General features: G+C 27.1%; 1 protein-coding gene across 2 annotated transcripts; it reads left to right on the forward strand.

Annotated features, from left to right (window-relative positions):
* The first annotated feature begins 3,198 nt into the window (after positions 1 to 3,198).
* LOC119609208 (putative fatty acyl-CoA reductase CG5065) lies at positions 3,199 to 12,472 on the forward strand. Of its 2 annotated transcripts, none has more exons than XM_037963924.1 (7): positions 3,199 to 3,713; positions 7,531 to 7,816; positions 9,108 to 9,389; positions 9,450 to 9,562; positions 9,630 to 9,739; positions 11,421 to 11,853; positions 11,926 to 12,472. In XM_037963924.1, the coding sequence occupies exons 2-7, from the start codon at positions 7,595 to 7,597 to the stop codon at positions 12,344 to 12,346; spliced, it is 1,581 nt and encodes a 526-aa protein (XP_037819852.1). In that variant the 5' UTR covers positions 3,199 to 3,713; positions 7,531 to 7,594; the 3' UTR covers positions 12,347 to 12,472. The 2 variants fall into 2 exon arrangements, with proteins under 2 accessions (XP_037819852.1, XP_037819851.1); XM_037963923.1 differs by having other exon boundaries at positions 3,199 to 3,434.
* Positions 12,473 to 12,998: the final 526 nt, after the last annotated feature.

The following is a 12,998-nucleotide window of genomic DNA, read 5'->3' on the forward strand; positions in this document are numbered from 1 at the left end:
TTAAACCTCCTCAAAACGAGCAAGTCTGATATGGGACGTGCAGATTTAGACGAATGTAGATCATGTAGAGTGTATAATGAAACTCTAGACCATTTTGTTTCATTTTGAATTTTGATTCAACTATCTTAAGAGTGATATTACTCCGGATACAACATTTTCTAATCGGAGATTGATAGGAAAATTCTTAGGAATTATGTGCAGAAAACTGAGTTTCTGAAAAATGAATTTAGATTTTTAAATTTCATGATTATGAAAATATTTTCAGCTATTTATGCTTTTTTTCTATTATATATTAAATATTAGCAGTAGAATTTTGTCAAAAGAATTTCGTAAGCTACTGTTTATACAACTGATGCTAAAGTTTCTATTAATTCCTTAACTAAAACAGGCTTTTAATGTCTTTTAGAAAACCTGATTTTGTTATTGACTTAATTTTTTAAAGTCCTTTTATACAAGTCTCTGTTACCATAAAAAAGATTTTATTATTGCATTTTTAATACATCGAAATATTTGTCCTAGACCCAAAAATAATAAATGTATATACTGAATACAATAGTCCCTGCGTGGTGGAGCTAAAGGATTAAAAATTGTTATTACACCAATCAAACATTTGACGAAAAAGACATAACCTCTATTTTTTGCATATCTTTTTTTGATCTGACATGATTTTTGTAATGACAAATAATGATGAAATAAATAAAAATTAAGTTCCAAAGTGATAACCCCATATTGTGTAAAAATGTCGATTTTCTAGCGGTCAAGTCATTTTTGTCGAATATTTGACGTGTGAACGTTAGAACGTGGGCAGTAAAATGTGCAGAAAATGTCTAACAACAGTGTCAACTTACAAATTTTGTCTTGCAACAGAAAAAGAAAAATTGTAAGTTCCAATCGTGTGAACTAGACATTTTCTGCACATTTTACTGACAACGTTGTAAGATCTGACAACCATATATCACAGCTTTAATATATATGAATTAAATAATTTATTAAATATTCTATAAGTAATAAATTTTTGCATAAATAAAATACAATTTCGAAATTAATTTTTATTTTACTCCGATTAAACATTGTTCAATTAAAAAAGCAAGTGTAAATTTTTGCAATTACATTAAATATCCAATTATATTAATTGCACTTATGTAATAGTATTTAATTTTTAAAATGTTATAATATTAAGTATTGTTTAATAAATATTGTTAAGGATACAACAAAAAATAAAAATACGTAAAATTAAAATAATATATATACATATGTATATACTAGGGATTTATGATCACTTTAATTAAAAATTCGAAGACAATGTTTTATAAAAAAATTGTTGTATAGTGTAATTATGTATTTAATTACATTTGGTGCCATCTTATTTTAAAAAATATGCAATATATACCTTAACGGCTTATAATATTAATAATTTTCAACGCTTGAATGCCAGACAGAACAATTTAAATTGATTTTGTGTGATCTTTTTTTTATTTCTTACATAATTTACAAATAAATAGTTTAATGTTTAAAATGCATTTATTTAAGTCGTTTTAATTAAATAACACCCTACAATCATAAGTTAGATTTGTATACCCAATTATCCATGCCTATTGGAAAATAATTTGGAATAATTGGAATTATAATTCGAAGATATCTATTTGATACACTAGTTCACATACTAGTCCATAGACAAATCCACATACTAGTCAATAGTGTAGACCTTGCCTTGTCAATAGACATTTCAATAAGAAATCAACTGTCTAAATCCTACACTAGTTCATAGACTGGTCATTATGCATAGACTAATCAGTAGACCATAGGCTAGTCAGTAGGCTAGTCCATGGAATAGTTAATGGACATGTATATGGGCTATAGATTATTAGCCCATATGCTAGTCCATAGACTAGGTAATAAGTCTATAGGACAGTAGTCTATAGGACAGCCTATAGACTACTTAAGTGACTAGTCCATAGATTAGTTAGATAACTTGTTAATATACTAGCCCATAAACAAATTAATTGAGTAGTCCATAGACTATTGTAGTCTATACAATTGTTAATAGACTCATTAGTGGGCCAATTAATGTGTATATAGTACATAGGCTAGTTGATAGACTAGATAGAGTAGTTAATGAACTAGTAAACAAACTAATTAATAGATTGTAGACTAGACCGTAGACTAGTTATTTTACTATTCCATATATTAGTTCAAAGACTTGTTAATAGAATAAATGTTAGAATAATCCACAGACTAGTTCGTAGACTAGTTAATATACTAGTCCACAGACTTGTTAATATACTAGTTTGAAGACTAGTCTATAGACTAATTCGTAGGCTAGTTAATATACTAGCTCATAGACTAATACTAGTTAACAGACAACTCAGTAGACTAGTTAAAAGTCTAGACCATAGACCAGTAAATTAACTAGTCCATAAACTTAGTTAATGTACTAATCCCTAGTCAATAGACTAGTTCGTTCATTGTCTAGTCCATATATAAGTTAAAAGACTTGTTAACATACTACTTGGTAGACTAGTTCGTAGGCTAGTTAATACACTAGCTTATATTCTAGGTTGTTAGTAGACCAGTCTATAAACAAGTTAATAGATTAATAGGCTATTTAACAGACTAGACTGTAGAGTAGACCCTAGACTAGATAGTGGATTAGTCCATAGACTAGATGGTTATAAATTGTAAACTTTTATCAATTCGAACAAAAAATCTTTCGAATCCCAATGTAATTGAAATAAAAATTCGAACAGTTTTGCCAGTAAAATACAAGCTTTTTAAAATATATTCGAAAATTCGAACATAAGTTTGAAAATTGTTCTACTATTAAAATTTAATAATCTTATTTATTTTCAAAAAAAAGTGTACTATTAGTGTAAGTGTATTAGTTTTAATATCCTATTGACGTTTTACTAATACTTAAGGAATTTATCTAGCAACTAACAATTTAAAACCAAGAGAAACAAATATCCATACTTAATACTAGTACTTGCAGTGCAAACGAATGAACATTTTTACACACATAAACGAATGAGGGAATACATACATACATACATATGTATAAGGTATTAAAAGGTAAATATTCACACCGATCCATACAAATGAATGTTGCTAAAAACACGAAGAGCATTTATTCTTTGTACAACTAACAGATTTTTCCGTATAATTTCTACTGATGCCACAATATTGAATTTAGTTGATATTTTAACGTCAACTTGAGTATAACGCGCTTAAGGTCGGCTTATTTGGTGCTAAATACAAAGTATTAAAATTTGGTAGTAGTACTAAGGGAAAAAAAGAGTGATCAAAACTAAATAAAAATAATAATTCCTAAAACTTATGTAAAAACTAAAGTGAATAAACATAAACAGCAATTGCAAATAAAAAATAATAAACCAAAAAAAAAAAAAAACAAAAATAAAAAATAGTGTGTTTAGGAAGTGAGTTTTTAAATTAAATATTGACATACAACATTTTTTTTACAATTAAGTGTTAATAGCTTAAATACACGCATCTTTTTCGAAAAAAGCTGGATAAAGAAATGACTTTGAGAAATTAAAAAAAAAACACACACACACACAAAAATCAAGCGTTAAGCATTCATAAGTTTAAATAAAATATTTAACTATTTTTCAATATTTATTTAGTTAAATTTTTACATAAATTAACTAAAAACAATTGCATTATTATAATTGTGAATATACCTCAGAGAAAAAAATGTAAGAAACACCCAAAAGTTTCACCTTTTCTATTATTTAGTTATTATTTGAACAAAACCCCGAAAATAAGATAAATGAAAAAAATTAAAAAAAAAAAAAAAACAATTCAAAAGAAACCGCATATTAGTGTGTTATGTTGATTACTTAAATAAGTTTTAAAATAAAAAGGCTTCAATTTAAAAGGTTGTAAATTTTGTAAATTTTGCCATGAAAAATAAAAGTTTAAATAAATTACCACAAATATTACTGTTTTGCCTACAGTTGTGTTTATTTTCTTATCCACCAAATGTTATGAGTTTGCAAACAAACAAAAAACATGTACTTCCGTTAGAAATAATTTAGTTTTTTTTTTTTACTTTTTTAAATTGCGTGCAAATGTATGGAAATTCTAAAAACTTATTACATAAATTATATACACTACACACATGAGTAAATAGTTATTTAGTTAAAAATTATAATATGTAGTCCAGTCAGTGTGTTAACTTTTCAAATTCATCATGCATTTATTTTAATTCTTAGAAGGTGTGAGAAATTAATAAATATAGATAAAATTAATAATGAATATTTATTAAATATTATAAATTAAATGATTAACGGGGGAAAAATCGTGATAACTATTAAAACTGAATAATACAAATCAATATGTTGTGGTAGTGTTTGTGTCCTAAGTCTTTTGTTTTATGAAGCGTTAAAATCGTTATAAATATAATAATTAAAAAACCTACTTAATTTTTTTTATTTAAATAATATTTACACATAAATAATTAAGGGTTTATTCATAACAAATTTTTATTTTATAAACAGTTTATAAATTAAAATTTGTATTGAAATTTAGTTTTATAAACCTTTTTTAAAATAAAATATTGTTTATGAATAAGGGTATTAATATTTATATAGAGTAGAAAACTATGACGAAATATTTAATTTTATTCATTGTAACTTTTATCAAAAAATCACAAATTCTGAGCACAATGGTTGCGATATGGGTAATATCCCTAAAAAAACAATATTTTCTAGTCTATAGTCCCGTCTAAAGTCTAGTCTAAAATCTAGTCTAATGTCTAGTCTAAAGTCTAGTCTAAAATCTATTCTAAAGTCTAGTCTAGTCTATAGTCTACTCTGTAGTCTAGTCTATAGTCTACTCTGTAGTCTACTCTGTAGTCTACTCTATAGTCTAGTTTATAGTCTAGCCTAGTCTATTGTCTAGTCTATAGTCTAGTCTATAGTCTAGTCTATAGTCTAGTCTATAGTCTAGTCTATAGTCTAGTCTATAGTCTAGTCTATAGTCTAGTCTATAGTCTAGTCTATAGTCTAGTCTATAGTCTAGTCTATAGTCTAGTCTATAGTCTAGTCTATAGTCTAGTCTATAGTCTAGTCTATAGTCTAGTCTATAGTCTAGTCTATAGTCTAGTCTATAGTCTAGTCTATAGTCTAGTCTATAGTCTAGTCTATAGTCTAGTCTATAGTCTAGTCTATAGTCTAGTCTATAGTCTAGTCTATAGTCTAGTCTATAGTCTAGTCTATAGTCTAGTCTATAGTCTAGTCTATAGTCTAGTCTATAGTCTGGTCTATAGTCTAGTCTATAGTCTAGTCTATAGTCTAGTCTATAGTCTAGTCTATAGTCTAGTCTATAGTCTAGTCTATAGTCTAGTCTATAGTCTATCTATAGTCTAGTCTATAGTCTAGTCTATAGTCTAGTCTATAGTCTAGTCTATAGTCTAGTCTATAGTCTAGTCTATAGTCTAGTCTATAGTCTAGTCTATAGTCTAGTCTATAGTCTAGTCTATAGTCTAGTCTATAGTCTAGTCTATAGTCTAGTCTATAGTCTAGTCTATAGTCCTAGTCTATAGTCTAGTCTATAGTCTAGTCTATAGTCTAGTCTATAGTCTAGTCTATAGTCTAGTCTATAGTCTAGTCTATAGTCTAGTCTATAGTCTAGTCTATAGTCTAGTCTATAGTCTAGTCTATAGTCTAGTCTATAGTCTAGTCTATAGTCTAGTCTATAGTCTAGTCTATAGTCTAGTCTATAGTCTAGTCTATAGTCTAGTCTATAGTCTAGTCTATAGTCTAGTCTATAGTCTAGTCTATAGTCTAGTCTATAGTCTAGTCTATAGTCTAGTCTATAGTCATAGTCTAGTCTATAGTCTAGTCTATAGTCTAGTCTATAGTCTAGTCTATAGTCTAGTCTATAGTCTAGTCTATAGTCTAGTCTATAGTCTAGTCTATAGTCTAGTCTATAGTCTAGTCTATAGTCTAGTCTATAGTCTAGTCTATAGTCTAGTCTATAGTCTAGTCTATAGTCTAGTCTATAGTCTAGTCTATAGTCTAGTCTATAGTCTAGTCTATAGTCTAGTCTATAGTCTAGTCTATAGTCTAGTCTATAGTCTAGTCTATAGTCTAGTCTATAGTCTAGTCTATAGTCTAGTCTATAGTCTAGTCTATAGTCTAGTCTATAGTCTATCTAGTGTATAGTCTAGTCTATAGTCTAGTCTATAGTCTAGTCTATAGTCTAGTCTATAGTCTAGTCTATAGTCTAGTCTATAGTCTAGTCTATAGTCTAGTCTATAGTCTAGTCTATAGTCTAGTCTATAGTCTAGTCTATAGTCTAGTCTATAGTCTAGTCTATAGTCTAGTCTATAGTCTAGTCTATATTTTAGATGTGAGATATTAAATTGTAGAAATTACAAAGGAAATGACAAACTTATATGTACCCTTCACGCGAGAGTGAAGGTTATAAAAGAATAAGAAAAAGTGCTTTTTAATCGTTATTTGAATTTATTCTCTATTTATTTACAGATTTCAATCTGCATGAATATGAAACTAGACTTTGGACCTTCTATATGTAGGCAATTACCTTTTTTTTGTATTTTTTTATGAAAAGTTAGTTTATTCAGCAAAAATTTAACGTTTAATATTTAGTTGTTGATAAAATTCAGATTTTAAGTGAAAAAATTTGATTTAAGTTAGATTAACACAGAAAACATTCATTCATAGAAATAAATAAGATTAAAAAAAATAATTTTTGGTACAAAATCGAATCCATATTTGGGTAATAAAGTTTATTTTTAGTATAAAAACAACTTATAGTAAAAAATCGAATTTTAGAAAAATTATAGTTTTTAGTAAAAACATCGAATTGTTAGTCTAAAGTCTAGTTTATAACCAGTCTATATTCTAGTCTATATAATACAATTTAATATAAATCTAATAAACGACTTATTTTTATAATTTGTATAAATTATATTAAAGTGCATGTATTTAAATTTCATTTAGTGTAGCTCCACATACATAGATTTATTAAATAATACAAGATGTTTTAACAAGTAATTAACTCCTTTAAACATTTATCAAATGTTTATTGTGTTTAATAGCATTACACAGTAATTGTTTAATGTCATTATAAGTAGTAAATAATGGAAGTACTTATTAAATAAAAGTTCATATAAACATTGTAAAATACAATGTTGATCAACACAACCAAAATAAATAACATTTGTAGTTTTAAAACCAACAAAACAACAATAAATTTACTAAGCAGTAAATACTATGTGTGGCAAATATGCAAGAATGTATACAAAAGATTTGATTATACCAAGTACAACAAAAATAATTTACAAGACATGAACAATAATAATAAAATATTGTATCTTGATTAGTTACGATGATGTAGGCCCTGAATTAAATCTTATAATTTAAACAATTGCAACAATTAATAAAATTAAATGAAACAAATACACATATTTTATTTATATGTATTTAAATTAATAATAATTAAATTTAATTAATAATGTTTAATATATATTTTTTATATTTCTAGTAAACTATCTTAACTGCTAGAGATACTAGATTTTTCCCCGACTTTTGTTTACACGTTTAACATTATGGAAGTTCTACATGCGGAGGGTGAAAGTGATAAGTCCCAAGTGGCAGCCTGGTATGCGGGGAAAAATATTTTTATAACAGGTGCTACTGGTTTTATGGGCAAGGTGTTGGTAGAAAAATTACTGCGAAGTTGTCCCGATATTAAGAATATATATTTGCTAATACGATCGAAACGTGGACAAACACCAGAAGTACGCAAAGAACAATATTTGAAATGTGTGGTAAGTACTTAGTTTAATAAATAACAAATTAAAAAAACTACTATTACTACTACTATCACACTGCAATTGATGAAATTCATTTTTAATTCTTGTTCTAGTCATGTGCATATTATATATATTTTTTAAAGATTGTCTAAAATTTAGTTAGGAAATAGTTTTACAATGAAAAAAACCTATGAGTATGCATGGATTTTTTTCTAAATCTTAATAATAATTTAAAATCTTCAAGGTCTTTTGGAATGAAGTTTAAAAATTAAACTTAATTTTTTTTAAATATGTATGCAGTGCTCAAAAAAATGTGTTTATTATGTACTGCTATTATTTATGTTAAATTGTTCATGTCATCGTGATTTTGATCAAAATTATGATCTCAACATATTGTAATTATTAAGTTTCAAATATTCATACTACACAAGAAGAAGACATTGTCATACATTGGCACTTTGTTTCGGTTTGTTCAAATATTGTCAAACTGTGTTTATAAACAAATGTTTTTAATTGTTTACGGTTTATAACCATTAAACTTATTCTTAATTCAAATAAAATTATTGAAGTTTTATAGTTTTGTCTTGTTAATTTAAGAACATTAAAATAAATATAATGTGATCTGATAACTTTTGTGTAAAGTACATCATGTTAAATCTTTTTAAACAAAACTTCTTGATGTGTAAAAAGAAGGACAACATTTAATAACAAATAATAACCTATTTTTAGGTTAATGATTAGTGATTAAATCTTTGTATGTTGTTTTGTTGAGTACTCGATTAGTTAATTTTGTTTATTAGCGGGCAATCAATTTTGCCAGGAAATGCCAAAAGAATCAACAGACGTTGGGAAAACATAAATAAAATGTTTATAAAAATAAACATTGAAGGGCTTTATTTCAAAATTTTTATAAGTTTTCGAAACTTTAAACATAAAATTTTTAATTTTATTTTAATTTTTAATTTTATATTTGTGATTTTAAAATAATTATTTTATTAAAATCGTATAAAAATATCAGAATTTCTTGTTTGAGATTATGGCTTATTTTTTTGTTTTTGCCACAGAAATTTCTTTACGGTACGAAATACTCAATTATCTATCACCTATGTAGTTTATCGTAGGCCCTACCTACGTACGTAGTAAATCGCTTAAATATGCCAATATTAAGCTAAAATTAAAATATATGATTTTATTTAACAAAATAATTGTTCTTTCTAAACTTTTCCAATGTTCATTATATTAATAATATAGAAATATAACTTTTCAAAACTCTTAAAAAGGCGGTTTCCATATTCTTACTTTACAGATTTTCAACAAAATTTTGGAGAGTAATCCAGATATAGTGAAAAAATTGCGCCTAATTAAAGGCGATGTAATGGAAGATAAACTTGGCATGAGTGACGAGGATCGCAAACATTTAATTGATAATACAGATGTCATATTTCACTGTGCCGCCAACGTACGTTTTGATCAACCATTAAGGCCCATGATACAAATGAATGTTATGGGAACATTAAAAGTATTAGAATTGGCTAGGAAAATGTTAAACTTAAAAGTATTTGTACATGTCTCAACATCCTATTGCCAGGTAGGTCAATCGTTAGATATAAACCTTAATACAAATTAAACTTTTAAATATTTTTATTAGTGCAACGAAAGCATTTTGGAAGAAAGAGCGTATCCAGCACCGCAGAATCCTTATGAAATTATTGAAATGTTAAAGACTATGGATGACAAAGCTTTAGCTGAAATTACCCCTAAGTGAGTGTTTTTATACATATTCGTTTCAGAGTTTTATGTACAAGTTTATTTGTGTTTGTTTGCTTAGACTTTTAAATGGACTGCCAAATACTTATGCTTACAGTAAAGCATTAACTGAAGATTTAATTAGCAGATATGAACTTAAATTACCGACTATAATTACTAGACCATCAATTGGTGAGTACAAATATTTTTTGCAAACTGTTTTCTCATTGCAACCTTAAAATTCAAACATGTATTTGTTGCAATCCAATTCTAAACAGTGGTGTTTATTTAAATAGTAACGATTTAAACAACTCTATCTATCTATCTATCTATCTATCTATCTATCTATCTATCTATCTATCTATCTATCTATCTATCTATCTATCTATCTATCTATCTATCTATCTATCTATCTATCTATCTATCTATCTATCTATCTATCTATCTATCTATCTATCTATCTATCTATCTATCTATCTATCTATCTATCTATCTATCTATCTATCTATTATCTATCTATCTATCTATCTATCTATCTATCTATCTATCTATCTATCTATCTATCTATCTATCTATCTATCTATCTATCTATCTATCTATTATCTATCTATCTATCTATCTATCTATCTATCTATCTATCTATCTATCTATCTATCTATCTATCTATCTATCTATCTATCTATCTATCTATCTATCTATCTATCTATCTATCTATCTATCTATCTATCTATCTATCTATCTATCTATCTATCTATCTATCTATCTATCTATCTATCTATCTATCTATCTATCTATCTATCTATCTATCTATCTATCTATCTATCTATCTATCTATCTATCTATCTATCTATCTATCTATCTATCTATCTATCTATCTATCTATCTATCTATCTATCTATCTATCTATCTATCTATCTATCTATCTATCTATCTATCTATCTATCTATCTATCTATCTATCTATCTATCTATCTATCTATCTATCTATCTATCTATCTATCTATCTATCTATCTATCTATCTATCTATCTATCTATCTATCTATCTATCTATCTATCTATCTATCTATCTATCTATCTATCTATCTATCTATCTATCTATCTATCTATCTATCTATCTATCTATCTATCTATCTATCTATCTATCTATCTATCTATCTATCTATCTATCTATCTATCTATCTATCTATCTATCTATCTATCTATCTATCTATCTATCTATCTATCTATCTATCTATCTATCTATCTATCTATCTATCTATCTATCTATCTATCTATCTATCTATCTATCTATCTATCTATCTATCTATCTATCTATCTATCTATCTATCTATCTATCTATCTATCTATCTATCTATCTATCTATCTATCTATCTATCTATCTATCTATCTATCTATCTATCTATCTATCTATCTATCTATCTATCTATCTATCTATCTATCTATCTATCTATCTATCTATCTATCTATCTATCTATCTATCTATCTATCTATCTATCTATCTATCTATTCTATCTATCTATCTATCCTAGTCTATCTATCTATCTATCTATCTGTCTATCTATCTATCTATCTATCTATCTATCTATCTATCTATCTATCTTCTATCTATCTATCTATCTATCTATTATCTATCTATCTATCTATCATAGCTATCTATCTATCTATCTATCTATCTATCTATCTATCTATCTACATCTATCTATCTATCTATCTATCTATCTATCTATCTATCTATCTATCTATCTATCTATCTATCTATCTATCTATCTATCTATCTATCTATCTATCTATCTATCTATCTATCTATCTATCTATCTATCATACAATATCTCGTTATAATTAAAGCCTTTACATCCAAAATGTCTACTTCTAGTTACTGCTGCATTAAAAGAACCTCTCCCCGGATGGATTGAAGGCGTAAATGGTCCAACAGGTCTTATGATAGGTGCCGCACGAGGTGTTATACGTTCTATGCATTGCAATCCAGATTATTCGTCAACTGTTATACCAGTCGATAAGGCCATAAATGGAATGATTGTTGCCGCTTACCATCGTGCTCAACTGCCAACGAAAAATGTCGAATTTTGTAATTTGTGCATAAATAGCAAGGCCCTTTATTCGTGGGGAGAATGTATTGACACGGGAAAACGTCTTTTCTATGAAACACCATTGAGCTTTGGTCTCTGGTATCCGGATGGATCGATTAAAAAAAATTATTATCATCACATGTTTTGTGTTATATTCTTTCACTATTTACCAGCTTATTTTATAGATTTTTTATTACTGCTAATGGGACGTAAACGTTTGTAAGCAAAAATTGTTTTATTATGTATATTAATTGATCGTAAAAATGTTAAACCGATTCTATTTTATTACAGTTTAGTACGTGTACAAAACAAAATATCGACTGGTCTGGAACTGTTACAATATTACACAACGAAGGAATGGGAGTTTAAGAGTGAAAAATTCCAACAACTGCAAACGAAACTTAATCGTATAGATCAGGAAATTTTCGATACCGACACCTCACAAGTAAATTGGGAGGCTTATATACGCACCTATATAATGGGTATGCGCACTTATATATTGGGCGAAAGTGAAGCCACCATACCACAAGCGAAAAAGTTTTTACGTCGTCTATATATCTTAGATCGTTTAGTAACTTTTATGTTTTATGGTTTGATATTTTGGTTTTTGTGGACCCATTTGGATGGTTTTATAGAAAGCAGTGATGTTCTTATACAGAAAACATTGAAAACGATTTATAGTTATAGTCATAACAAAACAATTGAATTATAATTGTGAATAACATTCAAACAAATTTAATTTTAAACTCTTTTTTTCACATGTTTAGGTTAAGTTAATAAAATAATAATAATTTCTATAATAAAAAAATATAAGCCAACTTATTACTTAATTAATATAAGTAAGTTGTTTCAAATGGAAAATTGAAGTTTAGGTTAAGTTTAAAAAATAATAATAATTTCTATAATAAAAAATATAAACCAACTTATTATTTAATCAATATAAGCAAGTTGTTTCAAATGGAAAATTGAAAACGAATTTAAAACAAGTAAGAAATTATAGTCGGGCGAGGCCGACCATATAATACCCTACACCTTTGACAAAAATATAATGTGATTTAGTTGCCATAATAAAGCATTTAAGTTGAATTGTACCTTGCCTTAGATATACATACTTAAGCCGTTTATTGTTGAATAAAATTGTGAACATTTAAGTGAAATTTTGATGGGGGCTTTTCATAGGGGCTAGGGTCATATGAGAACCTATTATTATGGAATTCGTGGGGGTCATCAAGTCTTGTATACAACTTGGTTATTGCAGCTTTTTGTCGAGATATGAGTATATTAAACATAATTATGAACTTAAAAGCCCTATTCGGCGGGTTCAGTTGTAAGGGGGCTAGGTGAAATAATGGACCGATGTGAAC

This window comes from Lucilia sericata, unplaced genomic scaffold, assembly GCF_015586225.1.
Source record: "Lucilia sericata isolate MDLA Ls3-8-SP2 unplaced genomic scaffold, ASM1558622v1 Contig000947F_arrow, whole genome shotgun sequence".
Classification (NCBI taxonomy): Eukaryota; Metazoa; Arthropoda; class Insecta; order Diptera; family Calliphoridae; genus Lucilia; species Lucilia sericata.

What these genes read in the sequence shown, in the direction of transcription:
- LOC119609208 (XM_037963924.1), top strand. Translation starts at nt 7,595, where the DNA reads ATGGAAGTTCTACATGCGGAGGGTGAAAGTGATAAGTCCCAAGTGGCA. An exon ending in AACAATATTTGAAATGTGTG is followed by an intron (nt 7,817 to 9,107) that starts GTAAGTACTTAG and finishes CTTACTTTACAG; the next exon opens with ATTTTCAACAAAATTTTGGA. An exon ending in TTAGCTGAAATTACCCCTAA is followed by an intron (nt 9,563 to 9,629) that starts GTGAGTGTTTTT and finishes TTGTTTGCTTAG; the next exon opens with ACTTTTAAATGGACTGCCAA.